This window comes from Ambystoma mexicanum, chromosome 2p (assembly GCF_040938575.1).
Source record: "Ambystoma mexicanum isolate Mex_15411 chromosome 2p, UKY_AmexF1_1, whole genome shotgun sequence".
Lineage (NCBI taxonomy): Eukaryota > Metazoa > Chordata > Amphibia > Caudata > Ambystomatidae > Ambystoma > Ambystoma mexicanum.
In genome coordinates this window covers 1,415,640,228-1,415,662,345 of record NC_090923.1, presented here as the reverse complement: position 1 = coordinate 1,415,662,345, position 22,118 = coordinate 1,415,640,228, and the positions used below count along the sequence as shown (strand labels likewise).

Sequence of the window (22,118 nt, the reverse complement as noted above, 5' to 3'; positions counted from 1 at the left end):
TGAGAAGATAGTACTTAAAATGGCATTAAAGGAGAAGGAAAAATTAAGGTAGTGTACCAGAAAGAAAGTTATAAAACACGGTTCACTGCAACCGGCACATCCTAGGTACACCACAAAGGCATAAAAAAAGTTGCCAGACAGAAGGAAAAAGGGGTACAAGGTACCCCTGTAACACTCCACTTAAGGTGGTGTGTTTTGCAAAATGAAAACGCAAGAACACAAATGGAAAAAACAGGACTCACCAGTGCCGCCAAATGAAATGAGTAGAGCAGATGAGGGCAGTCACAAAGGATGTACTCACCTCAAATCAGCATCAGCAAGGGACACAAAATATGAGGTCCCGTTAAAATCAATGCTTGGAAAGCTGCAAAAAGAAAACAATCCCTAACAGTACTTGTTACCCTAATATGTGATGAGCCAACGTAACAATACTAATCCTTCCACTGCAATACTCCATTCTCTAGGTGACCACATGCACTACGAATTCCCTTTTCTGGTTGACTTGAATGTGTTATGCACAATTGAAGTAATGTTTTCTTTGACTATGGCAAGAATTTAAGCATCCTGTTCACCACGTGCAATCGTATACTAAAATATATAACTACCTGCCATTTCCAAATAGTCTGGTGGAATGCATGCCGTTTTGCCCCCCCCTAGATCAGCGGTATTCAAACTGTGGGGCACAACCACCTGGGGGGGGGGGGCAGCTGGTCGCACACCCATAGTCTGAATTAAAAAAAGAAATTAAAAACTTTTTTTTTAGATGCTTTTTTTGGGGGGAATCTAGAGTCTATTCTGGAGTCTAGATTATAGACAAAAAAAATCTGGTCTTCAGCATGCAATGAATATCATGTGTAATGGTACCATTTACTTGCACACAGGTATCATTACACAAGATATTCATTGCATGCTGAAGACCAGATTTAGCATATACCATAATGACCACAACATACAGTATTGTAGCCCTCTAAACTATTGTGCATTGGATCTTGCATATTCAGTTAAACCATATTAGTTAAGGGTGTTATTTAAAATGCAGATGAGTTGAGGAGTACCATTAAAAGAGGGCAATTGCTGGGCAAGCTAAGGGATTTGCATCCATAATCGGTCTTTCTACAGGATACCCACCTTCATATGCTCGATCAAACATATTTAGAGCTTCCTGTTTTCTGTGTTCTTATTTTTTGTAATTTTCAGGGTGACGTTTTTTCAAAGCTTGAAATAAATGTGAAATCTGCTTAGATACATTTTTCTACGTCACAAAAAAATGACAATTGTTCCGTCTTTTATAGCCATTAGTTTGCCAACCACTCCCAAGCATATGCCCAGGTACTCACACGACTCGCCAACTGTCGCAATGGACAGATACCACAGTTGAACAAGTTACTCTCTTAACTGGTAACGTTCTTTCGATGGGATGGTCCGACGACGTATTCCAGATCTATGACAGTAATCACCACAGCTGTGCTGCTTCGGAAAATCTTTCAGGGTCTGCGTCCTGCATCGATGACGTCGATACGCTGTCCTCAAGGCCCTCTGCCGAGCCGACGTCACTGGATGTTATAAGTAGGATGCACGACGCCCGTAGGCTCAGTTGTAGTTTTTTCCCCAGAACGTGTGGCACCGATCAACTGCCACTATGACCACAGAAAGCCTTGGGGAAACGTAAGCTGCAATCGCATAAAAAAATTCTATAGCGGGGAAGGCAGGGAGGGAGAGATATGGAATACGTCGTCGGACCATCCCATCAAAAGAACGTTACCAGGTAAGAGTAACTTGTTATTCGAGGGGATTGGGTCCTCCGACGTATTCCATATCTATGACAGACTCCCAAAGCAGTATCAACGTAAGGAGGTGGGAAAAGAATTTAGAATAAACAAATTTAGAGTGTTCAATAAAACTGCAGAGTAAAGGACCGCCTTGCCAAAGGCCAGATCCTGCCCACGGACAGAATCTAGGGAGTAGCGACGTACAAAGGTATGGACCGAAGCCCAAGTGGCTGCATCACAGATGTTACAAATAGGAACACCCCTCTGCAGGGTAGTAGAGGCAGCCATACTCCTAGTCGTGAGGCCTCTGCCGGAAAGGAAGACAGTAGCCGTGGGTTATGATCTCCAGAACCCACACATCTGAAGTAATGGCATGCCACTCTACAAGATGCAGTGCCAGCCTTCCACCCCCAACCGGCGAAGCATGGGCCTCATGACTCTGAAGCAGCTGCAGCAGTGCCTGGAGGGCAAAGAGGCAACTGCTTGCGCGGCCTTAGAACCTCGAGTACCTTGTTTTCCACCTCTGGCACTCCTACGGTTGCCCCTTTGACTTGCAGCTCCTCTCGCTCTACTAAAGGAGTAATAACGAAAGGAACCTCCCCTCCATTGCTGTCCCCTAGGACGAAAAGGCGGAGGTTGGCGGACTGCAGCGCCCAACGACTTTGCTGCAGCTTTCGAGGTCTGCAACCTCTCAAGACTTGTCAGCCTTGCTGCCAAAAAGATGTGCACCATCAAAAGGCATGTTGAGGAGCCGGCTTTGCACATCCGCAGCAAAACCAGACTTCCGCAACCACGCAAACCTGCGCATTACGGCGCTTACTGCCATGGACCGGCTGATGCAATCAACCATGTCCAGACCCGACTGAACGGATTCACAGATGGCGTCCTTGCCATCCTGCACAATAGCAAGAAAACCATCCCTTTTCTCCCCTTCAGGGATATGATCAGCCGCTAAGGAAATGCAGTTCCACAAAGGGTGCGTGAAACGAGACAAGGCACAAACAGAGTTGGCAGCCTGAAGCACCATACCCCCAGAAGAAAATACCTTCTTCGTCCAGCCGTCAAAACGTTTGTCGTCCCATCAGGAGGGATGGTAGGATACGACGCATGCTTTGCGGGGGCCATAGCCGCCTGCACCACCAAACTTTCTGGAGTAGGGTGCGTTGTCAAGTAACACGGGTCGCCACTGGCTGGGCGATATTTCTTCGGCAAGGACTTGCTCACTGCCGGGAGACTCTCCGGAGAAGTCAAAGCCACAGCCACCCTTTTCTGCAAGGCCATATGGAATGGCAGCACCGGGTCAGTTGGAGGACCTTGGTCCAAGATATCAGTCAGGTCATCCTGCTGAAAATCCCCAGTAGGGGCAGACCAACCAAGGTATTCAGTGACCCTCGAAATGAGGCGCCGATATGAAGATTCGGCATGCGTGCCAGGCTCCGGCCTACCAAACTCCACCTCTGGAGAGGTGCCAAGACCACTGGCGTCGTTCAGTGACTGATGCAGGTCCTCAAGTTGACTGTGACCAGAAACAATGTCATCAGGAACCAATGCAGGAACCTCACCTTCCGCAGACCCCTCATCCACCTCAGAAATATAATCCAAAGGCTGGAAAGAGGGTACAGAAAAAGGCACAAAGACATGTTTAGCCTTAGCAATCGCCGTTCTGGGGGGGTGCCACAGTGCCACGGGGTACCTCCAACAAGGCTGCCTCGAAAGGCGTCAACGGAATGGGCGTCGATGTCGAGCGCAGCACTGACAGCTTCGACACAGGCCTCGAGGGCGGAGCCCCAAGCGTGTCTCGACAGCCTGGGTGCCAATGACGTCTACGATTTCCTGGGAGGCGGGGCCTCCAGAGTAAGTCGACGCCCGCGGCGCGCCGGCATCGATGTCCTCTTAGAAGACTTCACAGAGTCTCACGGTCTCGATGGCGTCGAGGACCGGGACCTGGAACGGGCATGCCTAGAGTGACCATCCTTGTCCGACCAGGACCTCGAAGGCGCCCGGTGGTCGCGACGACTGCTCGAGCCCAAAGGCGGACGAGCGGTGTCTCTAGCACGGCCTCAACCGGCGTCCTCAGACGGCAAGGCCAGACCGGAGCCCTGCGATTGAAAAATCGCCAACATCTCCTTTCGGAACAAATCCCATTCCTCAGGAGTGGAATGCTTGTTGGGACAAGCTACCCGCCGACGGGTGGAATCCTCGGAAGAGGACGGGGAAGGCGACCTGTGACGGCGCTTCCCAGACCGAGAACCCCCGGACTCGCGACGACGATGCGGAGAGTCGCCCCTCGAATCGTCCATCGAAAGACCAGTGGAACTTGACTTCCGGGGCTTGGCCACCTTACCGACCGACAGCTTTTTCTTACGCTCCTGCAAGGCCTTTCAAGTGAGCGATTGGCAGTCGACACAGTCGTCTGTATCATGGTCCTCCCCGAGGCACCAGAGGCAAGCGTTGTGTGTATCAGTCAAGGACATCTTGGACCCGCATACCCGACACTTATTAAACCCGGACCGCGGGGTGGAAGAAGGCAAGGACATCATATTCGATAGCAATGAAGCAACAGGCTCGAAGAACCGAAAGAACAGGATTTAGTGGATTCGAGGTATGCCGAGATCTCCGAAGCGAACACGTTCGCGGAAAAAACGGAACTGAGGCTACGGGCGTCATGCGTCCTACTTATAACATTTGGTGATGTCGGCTCGACGGAGGCCCTCGAGGACGGCGTATCGACGTCATCGACGCAGAAAGATTTTCCGAAGCAGCACAGCTGTGGTGATTACTGTCAGATATGGAATACGTCGGAGGACCCAATCCCCTTGAAAAGGCCTATTTCCTTTCCACACAAAAACTCTAAACTGTGGGCTTTATCACTAAGTATTTATTCATGTCAGCTTAGGTTCGTAAACACTGCATGTTAGGGCACTGTAAAGGAAAGAGACATTTATTAAATTATTCATTCAGTTCAAATATTTGTGAGTTTTACATTGTACCTTGATGTCGCCAGCAGCCACTTCTAAATATGGTTTTATATGTAGGTGTAAGCAGCCATATGGTGTCAAACGTTCATTTCATAGCACAGGGTACTTGCTCTCTAGTGGTCATATGTGCAACAATAGGTTTAGTGGGGCTATTTTCATTGTTAAATCAGGAAGCAATGTTGATCACAATTAGGTGCAACTTTAATTTCTCCAACAGAGATTTCAAAGGGGAAGCCTGCTCAGGCACACCAATATTCATCAGGTGGCTTTTGCTGACAACAAGAAAGACTTGTTAGTAAGCTGTGAAGTTTAGGGATGAGAGGTAAGAGTGGTAAACAGGGTTAATTTTAAAATGTCTGCTCTAAAATGCAGCATTTTAACCCATAATTTAAAAGAATTCCCATGGGTAGAACACCCCCCCCGAAACCCCATTGATTGGTTCGGGCTCCCTCACTACGCTCGCTCGCTATGGCATATCTGAGGGAAATATGTATGCCCCTCCACTTAAAAAATTCCCAACTGCCACTGGCTTTAGGACTGTGCTGAAAGCAGGGTGGAGGAGTCCAGGGATTATACTGGAAGCAGGGTGCGGAGACAGTGTGAAATACTTCATAGCCATTTAGACTGTCCATTTGGCATTTTTGGGGCGTCCGGGCCTGCTCAAATTTTGCTCAGAGGGGCACAGGCCAAAAAAGTTTGAAGACCACTGCCCTAGATCAACACCACTTAAAAAGCATCCAGTAGCATTTCAGCTTAAAAGCTCAAGGGAACCCCCATTTTAACATGCTTGTGCTATTTAAACAGTTTCTGCAGAGAATGACCCTGGCATGAGCAGCCACCTCCCTGACCCACCTAGTCACTCAATCCCATAATTAATCAATCTTTGTAAAACCATGGCTTTGTAACATTCCAACCATTTCTTTTTTTCCCGCTTAAGAAATAACAAAACAAGGTAGGCTACGTTCATGTGAATTTGTGCAGTGCAGTCATCAATAGTGGCCTCTTGGCACCAAGCGGAACTACTGCTATATGGACATGTATTTAAGGAGTTACTGAGTAAATAAATATTTCTAGTGCATGACATTTTCATTTGGTTAGCATTTTAGGTTTTATACCGGCATACTTCAGTTCAAAAGCCCCAATACTCAAAATTTATGGTGATCCTGCAAAGCTAGACTTTTTAGAAATAGCAAATGCTAGCGAACTTGATTATTTAATTTCCTTTGGCATATACATCTGAAAGGCCTTCTTAGTCCTTCCAAGTTAAACAGATGACAAAGATTCTTCGCAAGCGAAGCATGCGATTCACATAAAAACTAAAAATACAAAGTATACTGGAATTAAAAGGAGGGAAAAATAATATTCGGTGAAAATAACTATGTAAAAAAAAAAGGAACAAAAACAATCAGTTTTTATTATTCCTTTTAAAAACAAACGTAAAAACAAGAAAAGCACTGGGTGCTAGAGAGAATTTAGAGGAAGGCGAGAGGGTCAGAAGGGGGATATAAGGAATCAGAGGAGCGAATGCTTACATTTTTGAAGGCAGCCTCAAACTGTGCACTCACCACTAGCAAGTGAAAATGGACTCTTGACAAGTAAGAAACGGTTTGCTCTGTGCAAGTGGAGCATTGATTGTGCAAGTGACTTTTTAAGCCCAACTAGTGGTTTGCAAATTGAAATGTTGTTAACCCCATGTTTAAGTATAGCTTCTCAATAGAAATAAAAGTGCAATGGAACTAGTGGGTGCCGAGTAGAGGTGAGGATTAAGTGTGTTTGTTAAAACCAAATGTCTATATAGGGACATAATTTATGTGTTAGAAAAAAAACAAGTAAAATAATAAGTACATTTTTACTTCCTTCATTAAAAATGTACTGCTTACCTTACTAGCCTGCAAATACAAAATGATGTGCAGAATGCAAAATTTGGCGAGGGGCCCCTCAGATGGATTCTTGCCACCAAGAGATCAACCTACGTATTTGGCAAATAGGGGAGTGCTCTAAACAGTAGGGACTGTTGCAGCAGGATGTCCAGTACATCCCTTCTTTACAATGTAGTGTGAAAGTCTTATGCAGCAAACTATGTCCTCTTGTTCCCCAAGGGTCCCGCTTGCTAACTTAGCAGTGGCCTTAAGATCCTGCGCTTCACTTGTTCCTGCTATCCCTGAACCACGCACAATTCCCTTCGTCCTCGGTACAGTGCTTTCCATTCCCAACTCAACCAATTTCTTCCTTCAACTCTATCAATATTCTCCACCTACTATGGGATGCACGAGGATCCAAGCATGCTGGGTAAGAGTTCTAACAATACTGGCTGTGTTGATGCAGCATACGATTCCACGATGCCCCAAACTGACCCTCCTCCATATTCTGGGGGACTTTGCAGGTTCCGGGGCAGAAAACAAACTGATCAAAACCGCACTGATAGTCAAGAGGGATTTAGCAACTCAATGGGGGACCAGTGAGGTCCTCACAGTGGCCAAGTGGAAAGAGGGAATGGGCCAATGTCGAGCAAAGTAAGAGATAGTGTACAGAAATAGGGACTGTCAAGCCAAATACCAAAAGATCTGGGGAGAATGGGAGTCGATCATATGAGAAAATGTCCAGAAGGAAAACAAAACAGTGTGAGGCATAGGACAACCTCCATTATAATTGTACACCAATAGGGTTGGAAATGAATAATGTTTATGAGAGATTTGGTCTGAGACTGGGGGGGAAATGGTTTGTTGATGGAAGACCTGCCATTATTGTTAATTGTACTATATTCGCTTCTGGAAAATTCAATTAAAAATGGTTTTATAAAAGAGGAGATAAGATGGAAGACTTTTGAAAGAAAGAAGCTAGAGATAGTTGGTGGCAGGGAGGTGCCCCAAAATCTTTGAGACTTGACAGTGATGTATTTAACTGTTAATAAAACCCATATTTCCTGAAAAGATAAAGAACTATCTATATTGCTCCCAATCTCCAGAAAAACCTTTCCTCCAACCCAAACATAAAATGTTCGGCATTCCCACTCATCAGCATCTCAAAATCTGGTAATAGGAGTTTTAGCAAGGTGTCCCCAACACTATTGCCCCTTTTAGGTGAGTAAGGCCATCAGTACCTTCAGCAGAAACACATTAAGCCAATCCACATAAAAAGGGCATTCACCCGCCCGATGTATGCACTTGTGAAGACTAAGACCCCATCCACTGCAAAACCAAACTCCTACATACAGCTATAAACAAATATATTAGAAGATCATCAAATAGAGTAGATCAGTAGACAATTAAACTAATAACATACATTTTGCTTAAAGACACACTAAAAGGTGGACTTGACGTTTTTCTTTATCTGGGATTTCAGTCACAAAAAACTTGCGCAAAGTTTGCCATCACTCAATATATTTATATCAGTCTTAATACAGTTTATATTGCAGGCTCATGAAGTTGATCACTTTTCCTTGCAATTTATATTTTGTACATCTTCACACAAAAGGAAAACATTTTACAAACGGTCCTCGGTAGTGTTTGAAAATGGGCGTCGTGTGTTTTCATATGAATATCTTTGAATAAAAATAAAGAAATACATGCCCACATACCAGGGGAAGCCATTTTCGTACTTCTTACCTGTTCATTGCCTTAGTCACGTCGAGGTAGCTGTCTCACATACGTGTACTCCCTAGTAACTACTACTTTCATCACTGCAATAGAATTCTCTTCCACTCAGAGGAGGCACCACGGCAGCCCATGTATTCCTTGTTACAATTCAATGTAACAGAAAATACATAAACTTTGATATTAAGGTAGACAGACAACCGGAACCCACATTTCCACTAAAGATTCTACACTCTCAACTATGCCCCTTCCTCACCTCCAATGTCGCTTCAGTAATGGGAGACTGACCACTTCAAATGTGTTAAAAGGTTGGCAAAGAGAAACACAACTTTCACATAAAGAGCCTCCTACATTACACCCACAGTTCAACAATAAAACTGAGCAAATCTGTAGCATTTTGTTCCCTCAAAAAGATAATAACCAGGTCTACACAGCCATCTTTGTTTTAGTGTTGACATTTTCCTAGAAGCACCCTTAAACGATTTGACCAATAGAAGTACTGCTACAAGAAAAAAAACTAGCATTTCTTTTTTTGATTACCTGGTTTATGAAAATGGACTATTTTGGGTGGTGCTTAATGAAAAGATTTTGCTTGCCTTAACTGTATTCCAAATGGAGTGTGAAGATCGTTCCGAGACATCGAGGAGGAGCCACTGAATGAAGCTTCTAGCATGTGCTTTATGTAGATTTAATGCTTGTGAAATATGTGGCATTAAGAGCTACGACAATGGGCTACAACACGGCAACACATGCTTTTCTTGCACATGCTTTCCTACACTTGCTGAACCGTCTTCCGCAACTACCTCTTGAACTACCATCTGACAGACACCTTTGCCAAGCCATCTTAAATCTTCCAGTGTCAATCGGGAAAATGACCTTCAGGAAAGAAGGCAACTGCCACTAACCAAGTTCAAAGCAGTCAATGAACCACTGACCTTGGCCAGTACAGACTGGGGCCCCTGACATGCTCTTTAACATAATGGCATTCAACTACTACCCATCCTTAAGGAAAACAAAACTACATTTTTCAAAGAGTGAGACTACCACCCCTCCTTAAGGAAAACAAAACTACATTTTTCAAGGAGTGAGAAGAGGAATGGAAGGATAACTTGTGCTTAGAAGTCAGCATCTTAAGTGTGTTCATTTTGTGGGTTTGCCGAATTTGCATCTTTTTTTCAAGGACTATCCTGTGATTGGTTTAGAAAGGCACAGGTGACTTGTAAAAACATTAAGGACAAACTGACCAGGGGTTTACCAACTATGGACCAAAACATTTCTAAGCAAAAACATTTCTAAGCAAAAACAAAACAGAAGATAGCAGTCTCTCCACTGCTTGTTGGCAAGGTCCAATTTAAATGGAGCGGAAAACAAGCAAATATTTGGGTCATCGGTTAAATGACAAGTTAACAGATGGGGCAGATGAACATATAATATTCAAAGTGAAGCAAAGTGCAATTGTTGCTGTAAGCTCAGTAGTAAGAACAAAAGGGTTGGCATGTGGAGAATAGAGATGGTGTAAAGGAACTGACAGTGAAGGGAAGAGACAAAAGCTCTGCGACTGCAGGGACAAAGGGGAAGTGGAGTAAAAACACACAGATGTGACGGAAGAATGTTTGTAATGCAAGAACAAAAACAAAGAAAGACTAGTTTTCTACAGCACCAAGGACCTTAATTAATACATAGATGCATGTGTCAACAAAGGGCTGATGTCACTGTGTATTGCTATATGTCTTAGAAAAACTACTAATGGAGAACTATAGCCCTGGTGGTCTTTGTAAACAAATCTGGATCTGATTAAAAGAAAATCCAGTGAACATATATAATCAAGAAAAAGCAACCTGAGGGTGTGATCTTCCAGAGCTATGTACCTCCTTGCTCACCAAAAAAATAAAAATAAAACACATTGAATTGGATTCATCATTCAATTCAACCAGGACAGCAGGTAAGTGGGTAAATGAGTACGTGCTCTTGGCAGTGGGTGGGAGTAAATCAGCAAGGTCTCCAAACTAATTTTCAAGGAAAAACACTCTAAAAAAATAAACTTCAACAAATCTTTTCTTTGTTCCCACTTCTTGAGGTTCTTTGGCTAATAGCTTGGCCATAAAGAACACAATCCCTATACAATGACATAGCAATCATCAAAACCACCAATTATGTTTACATTTGGACTTTTTTTAAAGTCAACTTTGAGCCCCTAGTGCGGTTCCTTGTGCTCTGGACATGATTGTTACATACTCAGAGTTATCCATGTTTTAAACAAAATCAGTAAACTGCACTAATGGAGGAATAAGAAGTCTGCAATCATTAGTGAATTAGAAAACAAGGATCCATGGTCGACTTTCATAGTCGGGAGTGTTCTGGTAGACCATGTACAAACTTTTTGCTTGCTGTAGGTTATATGTAGTGCAGAAACACCCAAATCAGGGTGTTTATTGTCCAAAGGTGCAGCATAGCGCACATCCCCCGAAGCAACTAGGTAGGTTACCTCAATAACGCTACCAGACCAATGGGACAATGAGAAATTGTTTTGGTTGAGCAATTAGGTTGAAACTAGACGGAAGTCCTGAGAGCAGTTTACCAGGAAGTCACTATGCCTTTCTGAAAACCCATCAGCACCCCTTCGCCATTCTCATTGCTGTATCTAACTTAAAGCACAGGAAGACCAGGTGGTTTACAACTTTCAGAAATATTTCAAGCTTTTGCCACATTTCTACACCAGTTTTACAGACAAAAATGAAAGATAAGTCTTGAAACCCATGTACTTCAAGTACAATTTCATAATTCAGAGCATAATACAGTATTTAATTGGTCATAGTCATTCAGAAATGTCCTACTGCACCCAGAATCGATCATTATTTCACAGTTTTACTTCCAACTTTTCGTTTTCTCAGCTTAAGCACAGGGTCTTTTGAATGAATTCGCTGATGGTTTACTAGATGCTGCTTTTGGCTGAAACCCTTCCCACATTCACTGCAGTTGAAAGGTTTTTCCCCAGTGTGCCTTCTCTGGTGCCTGGTAAGATTTGTCTTCTGATTGAATGCCTTCCCGCAGTCTGTGCACTTGTACGGTCTCTCCCCTGTGTGTTTCCTCTGGTGGATAAGGAGGGACGAACGCCAATTGAACTTCTTCCCACATTCATTGCAAATTAGCTCCTTTTCCTCACGAGGGACTTTCGGGCGTGGATTACGCTTTCGTTCTGGCTTCATGTTTCCCTCACTTTCAGGACATTCCCCCTCGCCAAAGTGGCTTCTCCTGTGAGCAAGAAAGGGTTGCTTATGACTAAAATATTCACCACATTCAGAGCAGTAGTATCGCTGTTTTCCGATAAAACAGTTTGGGTTGGTTAGAAGACTGGACCTCTCCTTCAACTTCTCTACCCATTCTGTCCAAGATATTGGTTGACCACCTTCTTGTGTTTTAGGTATTAATTTCTCTTCCATGCTATCCACATTTTCATTTGTTCGATGCACAATGTGAAGCCGCTGGTGTTTTAAGAGGTTGGGTTTCTGGCTGAAGCTTCGACCACATAAACTACAGCAATACGGCCTCTCTCCAGTGTGTGTTCTATTGTGTATAATAAGATTTTGTTTGCAAGTGAAACTTTTTCCACAGAGTGTGCAAGGAAAAGGTTTTTCACCAGTATGAATTCTTTGGTGAGTAATCAGAGTTTGCTTCTGAGAAAAGCTTTTCCCACACTGCTCACATGGGAAGGACCGATCCTGTGAATGGGTTTCTTGATGAGTCAGAAGGTTTGTCTTCCGACGAAAGCACTTCCCACACTCATCACATTTGTATGGTTTCTCCTCAACATGAATTTTCTGGTGGGAAACCAAGTGTTGCTTTTGAATGAAACTTTTGTCACATTCAGTACATTTAAATGGCCTCTCCCCTGTGTGATATCTACGGTGTCTCAGAAGGTTGGGCTTTTGGTTAAAGGATTTCCCACAATCCGGACACGAAAATGGTCTCTCACCTGTATGTGTTCTCCTGTGACCTATCAAAGCTTGTTTCTGAGAAAACCTTTTCCCGCAATCAGGGCAATGATAGGGTTTTTCTCCAGTGTGAACTCTCTGGTGGTTGGTAAGCGTGGACCACCAATGGAAACTTTTCCCACAAATGTTACATATGAACTCGCGCTGTCCTGGGAAAGCCTTCATTTTCCTTCTGAAGAAACCCTTCTTCTCACTTTTTATATGTTTTCCAAGCAGCATATTAATGTTTTGTTCTGAACCCAAATCCTCCCCACCTTCAATTTTCAAATATAAGGCTTCGGCAGCATGGTTTTTCTGGTGTTTTACAAGACTTGCTTTTTGCTTGAAGCTTTTCCCACATTCAGAACAAGGAAATGGCCTTTCGCCAGTGTGGGTTCTTAGGTGGGTCCGCAGATGTGGCTGCTGGATGAAACTCTTGCCACATATTGTACAAGTGAATGGCCGCTCCCCAGTGTGGATCCTCTGATGGGTTATGAGTGTTTGCTTGTGATGGAAAACTTTGTGGCATTCTGCACAAGTGTAGTCTTGTTTCACCAGAGGTGCTCTTGGCCTCCTGGTTATCCTTTTCTGCTGGCATTTAATCCAAGCAAATGGTTTCACATCTTCTCCCTCAGCCACTTCTTCCTTCACACATGTGCCACATACACACACTCTCTCCCCCGTATGGATCCTCTGGTGTTTTTTCAAACTTGCCTTCTGGCTGAAACTTTTCCCACATTCGGTGCATGTATAGGGCTTCTCTCCAGTGTGCCTTTTTCGATGAGTGATCAGATTTGGCCGCCACCTAAAGCATTTCCCACACTCAAGGCATGCATAGGGTTTCTCGCCGGTGTGAATTCTCTGATGTGAAATGAGGGTTTGCTTCTGAGTAAAGTTTTTCCCACAATCTGTACATCCAAAGCGCCTCCCGCCTGTGATAGGCTCATTGAACACTATGAAGTTACCTAAAATCTCTCTGCGTCTATATGGCTTCTCCCCAGTATGGATTTTTTGGTGGGACACAAGATGCTGCTTCTGAATGAAAGATTTCCTGCATTCAGTACAGTGAAAAGGTCGCTCTCCTGTGTGGTTTTTCCTATGCCTTAAAAGGTTAGGCTTCTGATTGAAGCTTTTCCCACAATCAGGACACTTGTAAGGTCTCTCCCCAGTATGAATTCTTTGATGACTTGTTAAAGCAGACCACCATCTGAAGCTTTTTCCACAGACATTGCATATGAATTGTCTCTCTCCTGTGCGCGACCGTGGATTTCTTCGAACGGCAGACAACAGATAGGATCTCTCCCTAGTATGACTAATCTGGTGTTTCACCAAGTTAGACTTCTGTGTGAAACTTTTACCACATTCAGTACACAAAAAAGGCCTCTCTCCAGTATGCACTCTCCTGTGTGTCTGCAGATGCTGCTTCTGAATAAACTTTTTACCACACTCCATACATTGGAAAGGCCTCTCACCAGTGTGAATCCGCAAGTGATTAATAAGAATTTGTTTGTTACTGAACACCTTCACACATTCAGTACAGTTATAGGTTTTCTTTTCTTTTGGGACATCAAGTCCTTGCTCACTGCGAAGGCGCTTCATTTTCTCCTTACCGTCAGCTGTGTGAGTTCTCTGATGGGTTCGGAGATTTGCCTTCTGACTGAATCGCTTCCCACACTCAGTACATACATACGGTTTCTCTCCAGTGTGTGTTCGGGTATGTGTAATAAGATTTTGCTTGCAGCTAAATCTTTTCTCACACACTGTACATATGTATGGCCTCTCCCCAGTGTGAAGTCTCTGGTGAGTGATGAGGTTGGGCTGCTGCCGGAAACATTTCCCACATTCTTTACATTTGTACGGTTTCTCTCCTGTGTGAATTCTCTGATGTGTCTGCAGAGAGTGCTTCTGCCGAAAGTTTTTCCCACACTCTACACAAACAAAGTGTCCAGTGGAGTTCCGTTGATACTGTTGCAAGATAGCATTTGTAATTTCATGGAAACCACTATCTGATTCTGTCAATTCCTCAAACTGGAAACGCAGGTCTCCTTCCTGCTGTCTATCGGTCACTGGATGATCATTCCCATTTACATCCAGGTCGGTCTGCAGAAAATCATCCATTGGGAGTTTGCGCAGTGGATTTGGTTGTTCTAGCTGTGTACCACAATCTTCTCGTTGCACAATCTCCTCAGCTCGAGATAATCCACCTGGTAAATCAGAAAAAAAGAGCAGTAAAGTTATGTTTCAGTGATCAAGAGGGCACACCTCACATGAAGGCATCAATTACAAACAATGTGGATGCTCAAAGAGATCTCACACGGCAAAACCAGCAGAATCATTTGGGACAAACAAGAGGGTTAAAAGTTCAAACCACATAATGTCAATGATTAATCTCTCAAAGACAGCTACAATTCATATGAACCATGGCATTGTAGTGTGCAACAGGTTTGTGAAGCAAGTTGATATTTGACATAGTAGGTCTTTTATATTTGCAAAATTACCCTGGTTTATAATAAACTTTGGAAATTATACATTGTTTTTTGTACAACACAATGCTTGAAGGGTAACCGAAGGACAGAAAAAGGAGGGGGAAGGTCAGGGGGGAGGTTTAGGGAGTGGAATCTGCGGTAGCACTTAAGAGCAAATGCATCAGTAACTCAATCATATTACGCTTGTCATTTTTTGTAGTATGCCAAGTTAATCATTGTTATGACTTACTGGCACAGAGGAATGCCTGATAAATAGGTATGTTTTGGGAGGATGTGGGAGGTCACATGATTAGGAGGAGAGTGGTTCCAGAATGAAATGCTGGATATAAAGTGTTGAGTGCACAGGGGAGTAGATGGGCTAGATCTTCACTGTCACCCTCACCAAAGGGGACAAGTGCAGGGTGACGACTCCCCTTGTAAAGTCCTCTTCCAAGCCAAATTTGCCAAATACTGAACGTAGGAAGGGCCACTCACCCCAATCGAAGGCCTCCGATCGAAGGCCTTCTACGCATTCAGGGCCAGAATTACCAATTGCAACTTCTGCCCATGTGCTTCATCTATGAGGCTAATCATTTTCTGGATATTGTCCAGAACTACCCTCCCAGCCATGAAACCGGATTGATCCACCCCACCCTCCCCCCAACCAGGTCCGTAAGGAGACAGTCTAACTAGTTTGCAAGGATTTCGCATATTTTTATATCCGTGCTGAGGACTGCAATGGGGTGGTACGATGAACAAAGCTTGGGGTCTTGGCAATCCTTGCGGATCGGAGATCCTAGCCTGTCCCATGGAGCACAAAGTGTAGTCCTGGTGCCATGTACGATTAAAAAGATCTTGCAATGGAGATATTAGTATATATAAGGCTTTATAAAAGATGAAAATCTGACCAGACCTGGGGACTTCTTTGACTTCAGTGATAGAACAGGTCACAAAATCTCCTCCTTAGTAATCTCCCCATTTGACAGCTGCCGCTGGGCATTTGAAGTGGATGGGAGAGGACATGTGGCCAGGAAAGAAATCTCCTCTAGATCGGGGATTATCTGGTCTTTAGTTTCCAAGTATGTCTTTTTTTTGTGTTCCACTCTGTCTCTTGGATATTGGGTGGTCTTCCCCGTTTCCTAGGTTATCAACACTCCATTCTACTCCTTTCACTCTTGATGCTTTCCGTGTTTCTCGTTACCACATAATGTTATCAACTTGTCTTGCACACTTTCCTTATTAGTGGTGGGATGAGTTTTGTTACTTCTTTAATGAATGCCTTTTGGCTTTCCTTTATTCCCATTCACCCAGTTACTTTCAGTATTGTAGGGGAACGTCACCGGTGCCTGTCAGTACTTGAGATCATTCTTTCTTCAGTTTGCTTTACACAATGTCATCTTTGTGTGCGTTTCTGTCTGTTTGGCTTCTCGATACTGCTGCTGGTAATAGGTTTCTTTGATGCTATGCTTCCTCTCCGAGGTGGTGTCAGCATTGAGAGGACAGCCTGCCCACCACGATTGCTTTGTGGTCACGCCACCACCAAGCTCTGCGGTCCAGCCGTCTCGCTCAGTTTCTCCGACAAGCCGGGCTTCCAGGGCATCCTGCTTCAACTCCAAACAGTACTGTACTTTGCAGGGTTTGCCGTCGCATCAGCTCCGCCTGCTTCAGGTGTTCCCTGTCCCTGCCTGCCTCTCTTTTACCGCCTCCCCATGGCATCTCCTCTATCTTCAATGTACTCAGCACAGTCCATTGGCGATTGAGATTTGAAGGGATGGCTTCTCGTTCTCTTTGATAACAGTATACATTTACTTTATCTTCATCATGGAATTTGAAAGTATTTGGTTTATTAAGACAGTTCCATGTAGGCTATCACATGGAGGGCATCGGGGAATTCCTCATGGGAACGGGAGTCCTTGTCCCCAAAGGGGAGTCTCCAGGTCAGTTCCCACTTGCCTCAACCCCTAGGGAGGGTGTTGCGGAGCGAGTTCACCTTCCTAGTCTCACAGGGGTTGGGTGTGCCTCCCCCTTGGGGGAGAAGGGACAAATTCCCTCGATTCACCAAAAGGAGCATGGTTTGAGAGGACAATATAATAGTGCCTATTATTGAAGCATCCATGTGTGGAAGAATCGCAGAGCTGAATAGAATATAGTTAATCCTAGAATAAATCCTATGGACATTTGAGAAAAAGGTATCTTCTTTGTTCCCAGTTGTGCATGCCCCCATCAGTCCATCATATCGACCTCCAGAATACTACTACGGTGAATCAAATAGGATTGGGTCACATCTAAATAAGAACCTTTAGATTATATCCCATGATATACCCCATTCAGGGGGCAAAAGTCAAATTTAAGTTGCCTGCCAAGATTGTGTGACCATTAGAAAAAGTGACCAGTTACTTCAGAAACCGCACAACAAAACATGTTCTGCCCAGTGTTAGGACTTGATAAATGCTATGGTGAGCTGAACTCCGTTGAGCAGTCCCATCAGGGATGTATATTGTCCCCCCCCCCCTCATCAACTTTACATTTCAAAGCTGAATTGGACATGTCTCATCAGGATGCTAGTTCCCTTTTTCTTTGCAGTTGAGAACAACTGATGAGGAAAGTGTATCAACCGATGTCTGGCAGTATCCTCCTTTAGCAAGTGCGTCTCCTCGAGGCATGAAACAGCCACCTGCTCATGTCTAAGTTCTGAGAGGAATTTCAACCTCTTTTGAGGGGAATCGAGACATCTCAAATTATATGCAGGGACCTTACATGAAACAGTATAAATGCTGTGTTGAGGAGTACAAAAGGGGCCTCTTGAACCTAACTTTACTACCATGTTGGCAGGAAGGGGTTAACTCGGTAGTGGCCCTGAAGAGAATGTTAATCAGGCAACAGCCGAGAAAAAAAACAGCCAAAAAAACTAGAATCAATACATAGAAACTAAGATTAAACACTAACAGACAACTGGTTATGGAACAATGGCGAAGTATGATGGTCAGGTCCCATCCATCTCAGCTAGTACCAATTTCCAGCGTGTCCTGGACCCTTGCCCAGTAACTATTACCCTGTGGATCACAATCCCCCCCCCCTCAACATCAGCAGTTAACACGCATGTCCCCAGCAAGCTTGATCTTCAGGATGGCAACTGCCACCCCAGGTGCAGCGCACTGGCACTTAACCGTGGAACTGCCCCTCCTCCTTGCCCGGACCTCGCCCATCTTCTCGCACTGGAATCAGCAGAGTCTACTGGTAGCTGCAGCCCGATGGCGTATGCCGTCTCTTCCCGTTTTGTTTGGCATCTGCCAACTCCCACTGAAGATTGTAATGTCCCATGAAGGGCGTTTCACTGTCCAGACCCCAGCGATCCCTTGCTCAGGTGGCCAGGGCACAGCCATCGCCTTTGGATCCGGACCCTGGGGGTGGACAAGTGCGGTAAGATCACGTGGGTGAGGGACCCTCGGGGAGTGGGGTGGCACCCGATAGTGAGATGCGGTACCCCCCCCCCCCACTTTCCAATGCCCCCCATCAAATCCCATTTTGTGGGATATTCCAACTTCCCAGAACCCCCCCCTTTCTACACAAATACTTAGCTGAGGAAGAGGAAATCCGAGACTGAGAGGATTACCACCCATGCAATACAATGGACATGTCCCTCTAACGAGATCAGGCAGGGTCAGGCACTTGACTTGAATCACGCACACCTAATATCTATTAACTCTCCCCACATGGTTAAAAAGTGGAACACAGACACTTTGAGCAAGGCTGTGCATGAGAAGGAGTAGACCATCCAGGGCGATGGCAAATCAGGTGAAGGAGAGCGACAAACCGAGGGGTTAATCCAAAAGGGCAAGAAGCCAGTGGACCCCCGGCGAGAGATTGTTATTTCCAAAAGGCTGTGAGGACTGCGCAAGACAGCCCAGCTGGAAGGGATAAAGTCTTCTGAGTGCTACAAGGTTACCAGCCACACTCCCGGGTGAACGGCAGAGTTGGGGAGGCGCCGAACCGGCAGTGGTAACAACCTTGACTCCATCAAAGGCACGAAAGAGAGAAAGCATCTTAACACGACCAGTGAGCTGAAGGAAGCAAAGAAAGCCCAGTTTGTGTTTAATTGAAATGCTTGCAACAGTATCCGAGGGATGAAGGTTATGCAAGTGCCGATAAACTGCAAGAGAAAGTAAATCTAATAAGAACTGTGAATATGAAATACAAAGTAGCCGAGTGATCCGGCGAAGTGATATTGCCCAATCGAAAGTCTCTGTGAAATGTTTCTAAGCCGCAGAGGCAGTGGGAAGTGAAAGATGAGCGTTAAGTGAAAAGCCCAAGAACTATTGAACTTTGTTTTGTTGAATCTGCCAAGGGAGCGAGAGGAGAGTCCGAGCCCAACCGAGGGACATCCAAGTTTGAAAGTAAAGAAGAGCCAGAGCCTGACAGGGAAACCTGTGTGAAAAGCAGTGGCAGATTTAAGGCAAAGGGCCTGTGTGCAGCACCCGACAGAGGGCCCTAGGTGGGCGGGTCAAGGAGGTGGAGCTTAGGGTGGGCGTAGTTAATTGCGGTCACGAGTGCACAATGGCGAACTTTAGGGACAAAAGCTATTTTTTATAAAGTTGTTTTTATTACAGTTACCTGTGTCTAGGGGTTTGACTAACTGGAAACAGCTGGGCCTCCCCAGCAGGCTTTGCGATCAATGGTGTACTATTGGAGGATCAAGCCTGAAACCAATGTTGCAAATGAACATGTTTCAAGGCTAAGGGCGAAAGAGAATTGCAGCTTCTGAAGACCACCATTTCCTAGAAAAAATGGTCTCCAAGAAAGCGGTTTGGGTCCAATGTTTGTAATTACAACTGTGGAAATGTTTCACAAAAGTACAAAACCTTGTCGAAATAGGTTTTCAGTAAGTACACGTCACAGTACAAGAAATTCAGTATTATGCAAAAAAAAAAACTGTTCCTTTATAGATATTCTTGTGCAATAAGTGAAGTAAACACAATTGCCAGCTAAGCTTCATAAAATAATGCAATGAGAAGACGTCAATAATAAAGTGTGCATTCATATATTGCACACCACAAAATTCCCTTGTATTTGTATTTATTGATTTATTAAGTGCCTTACGCCAAAGCGCTGTACAATTGAACAACATAATAAATAAACAATATAACAGTTGAAGCAAATACATTATGAATCAATCAACAAAACAATGAAAAGAGCAATTAACTGAGAGGGTTAGTTTGGGAAGGGGAGAGGGAGTGGATAGGAGTGGTGAAGAATGTTAGGAGGAGGGAAGAGGGAGGGTGGGGGCAAGTAGGGTGGAGACTTCAGAAGGGGAGATGGGAGAGAAGATGGACATGTAGGATGAAGGAGGAGGGGAGGAGTAGAAGTGAAGTCAGAGGGGGTGCAGATTTTTGTTGACAAAGGGTAAGAATCTTAGAGGAAAAGAAGTTGGCGAAATCAGAAGGGGAGAGTGTAGAATTGGAGGAGGGATCAGGAGTGGGGGGAGAGATAAGTCGAGAGAGAGTTGGAAGATACAGCGAGGGTGAGTGGCTTGAGATTGGAGTAGGTTAGAGAAGTAAGAGGATTTAGCCGAGGCAAGACAAGAGTCGTAGAGTGCGTGGTAGGAGAAGTAAGAGGTTTGGTTAGAACGTGAGGGAGCTTTGAGCGAGAGTCTCGAGACGACGGAGAAAGCGTCGCACGGAGAGGAGTTGAGGAGTAAACCAAGGTTGAGAGGGTTTCCGGGTTGGGCGGAAAAGAGAAAGGGGGTAGAGTCTGTCAAGGGAGGAGGAGATAGAGGAGAGGGAGGATAGAGCATCATTCATGGATAATAAGGAGAAGTCTTGGAGAGCTGGAAGGAAAGAAGAGCAAGTGTCAGTAAAGAGGGAGGTGTCAAAGTTGCAAAAATCGCGCCGTGAGTAGGTTGGAGGGGACGGGTTAGGAGCGGTGGAGTGTGGGAGAGGAGAAAGGGAGAAAGAGAGTAAGGCATGATCAGAGAGATAGATAGGAAGAGTAGAGACAGGGGAAGAGAGGTAGGAAGAATTGAAGATGAGGTCCAGGGTGGAGCCAGAGGAGTTGGTGGAGGAGGAAGGAAGAGGGGAAAGAAGGTAGGAGTCAAAGATAGAGAAGAGGGGAGAGGATTGAGGGGGAGAAGGGAGATGGAGATTGAAGTCACCAAGCACAGATAGAGGAGAGGGGGAGGGAGAGATAAGCGAGAGGAGGTGATCCAGGTCTTCATAGAAGGAAGAGAGAGGGCCAGGGGGACGGTATATGATCAGAAAAGAAATAGGGTGGGGAGAGGAGAAAGATTTGTAGAGAAGTTCAAAAGGTAGGGAAAGAAGGGAGATGGTGAGGAGGAAGAGGAGGCCAACGCCTCCACCATGGCCAGTAGCGCGTGGGGTATGAGTAAAGGAGGAAGAGGAGGTGGTTAATGAAGTGGGGATAGAAGTGTTATGGGGGGATCCAGGTTTCAGTTAGGCATAGAAAATGGAGGTCAAGGCAATAGAATAGGTCAAGAACAGCTGCAGTTTTGTTGCAGATAGATCTGGCGTTCCAGAATGCCATGTTCAAGTGGGTGGAGTAGTGGATGGTAGGGGGGTATAGAAGGTTAGGGCGGTGAGAGAGGGAAGGAGAGTGACAGGAGTGTGGGCGGGATAGGGGAGAGGGCTGGGCATTAGGAGGGAAAAGGGGAGTAGGAGGGAGAGGAGAAGGTGGGAGTAGGGTGAAGGGGCAGAGGCGGGAAGGAAGGGTGGCGAGAAGGAGATTTGGAAAATTGCATAACAGAGGACTCAAAGAAAGGGCGAGTACGGATGGATCGTTGCTGTAGAGTCTTGTGATGGTTAGGAAGAGACCAGTGTGGCAGTTTCAGGTAGGGGCGGTGATCAGGGAAACAAGTTAGGAGAGTAATGGGGAGAGGATGGGGGGCTGCGGGCGGCACCAGGCGTTGTAGAAAGGCGCTAGTGGAGGAAAACAGGTAGTGGATGGTTCAAAGCAGGGGTCCACCTTAGCTGCACTCACACTTGAGTTGGAAGGGCCGCAGGCAATGGGACCAGGAGTGGTGTGGGACAAGAGAAGAACAGAGTCAGGCAAGGAGGGTGGGCAGAAGCAGCGAAGTTCTGTGAGTGGACCCGCACTAGAGCGGGAAGGGTTGCTCACAGCGAAGAAGGGTTGGAATCCTAAGCAGCCGCAGTGGGAGAACTTCAAACTTCAGAGGCAATGGGGCTGAGCCGGAATCCCAAGTAGTCAGCCAGGAGGAGCCAGGCTAAAGAGGGCAATCCCAAGCAGCCGGATCGATGTCAGGCAGGGCGGGCCGGTGGCAGCGGCTCAGAGATGGCAGGAGGTACCCTTAGCAATCACGACCCTGCCAGGA

General features: G+C 45.3%; 1 protein-coding gene across 4 annotated transcripts in view; it reads right to left on the bottom strand.

The window, feature by feature from the left end:
- Positions 1-8,110: 8,110 nt before the first annotated feature.
- The window catches only part of LOC138567567 (zinc finger protein 585A-like), a 166,331-nt gene continuing 152,323 nt past the window's right edge, over positions 8,111-22,118 (bottom strand). For all 4 annotated transcript variants that reach the window (XM_069645919.1, XM_069645918.1, XM_069645916.1 and 1 more), the window contains one exon: positions 8,111-14,515. In XM_069645919.1, coding sequence (XP_069502020.1) covers positions 11,193-14,515 — 3,323 coding nt within the window. In that variant the 3' untranslated portion in view covers positions 8,111-11,192. The remainder of the gene's footprint in view (positions 14,516-22,118) is intronic.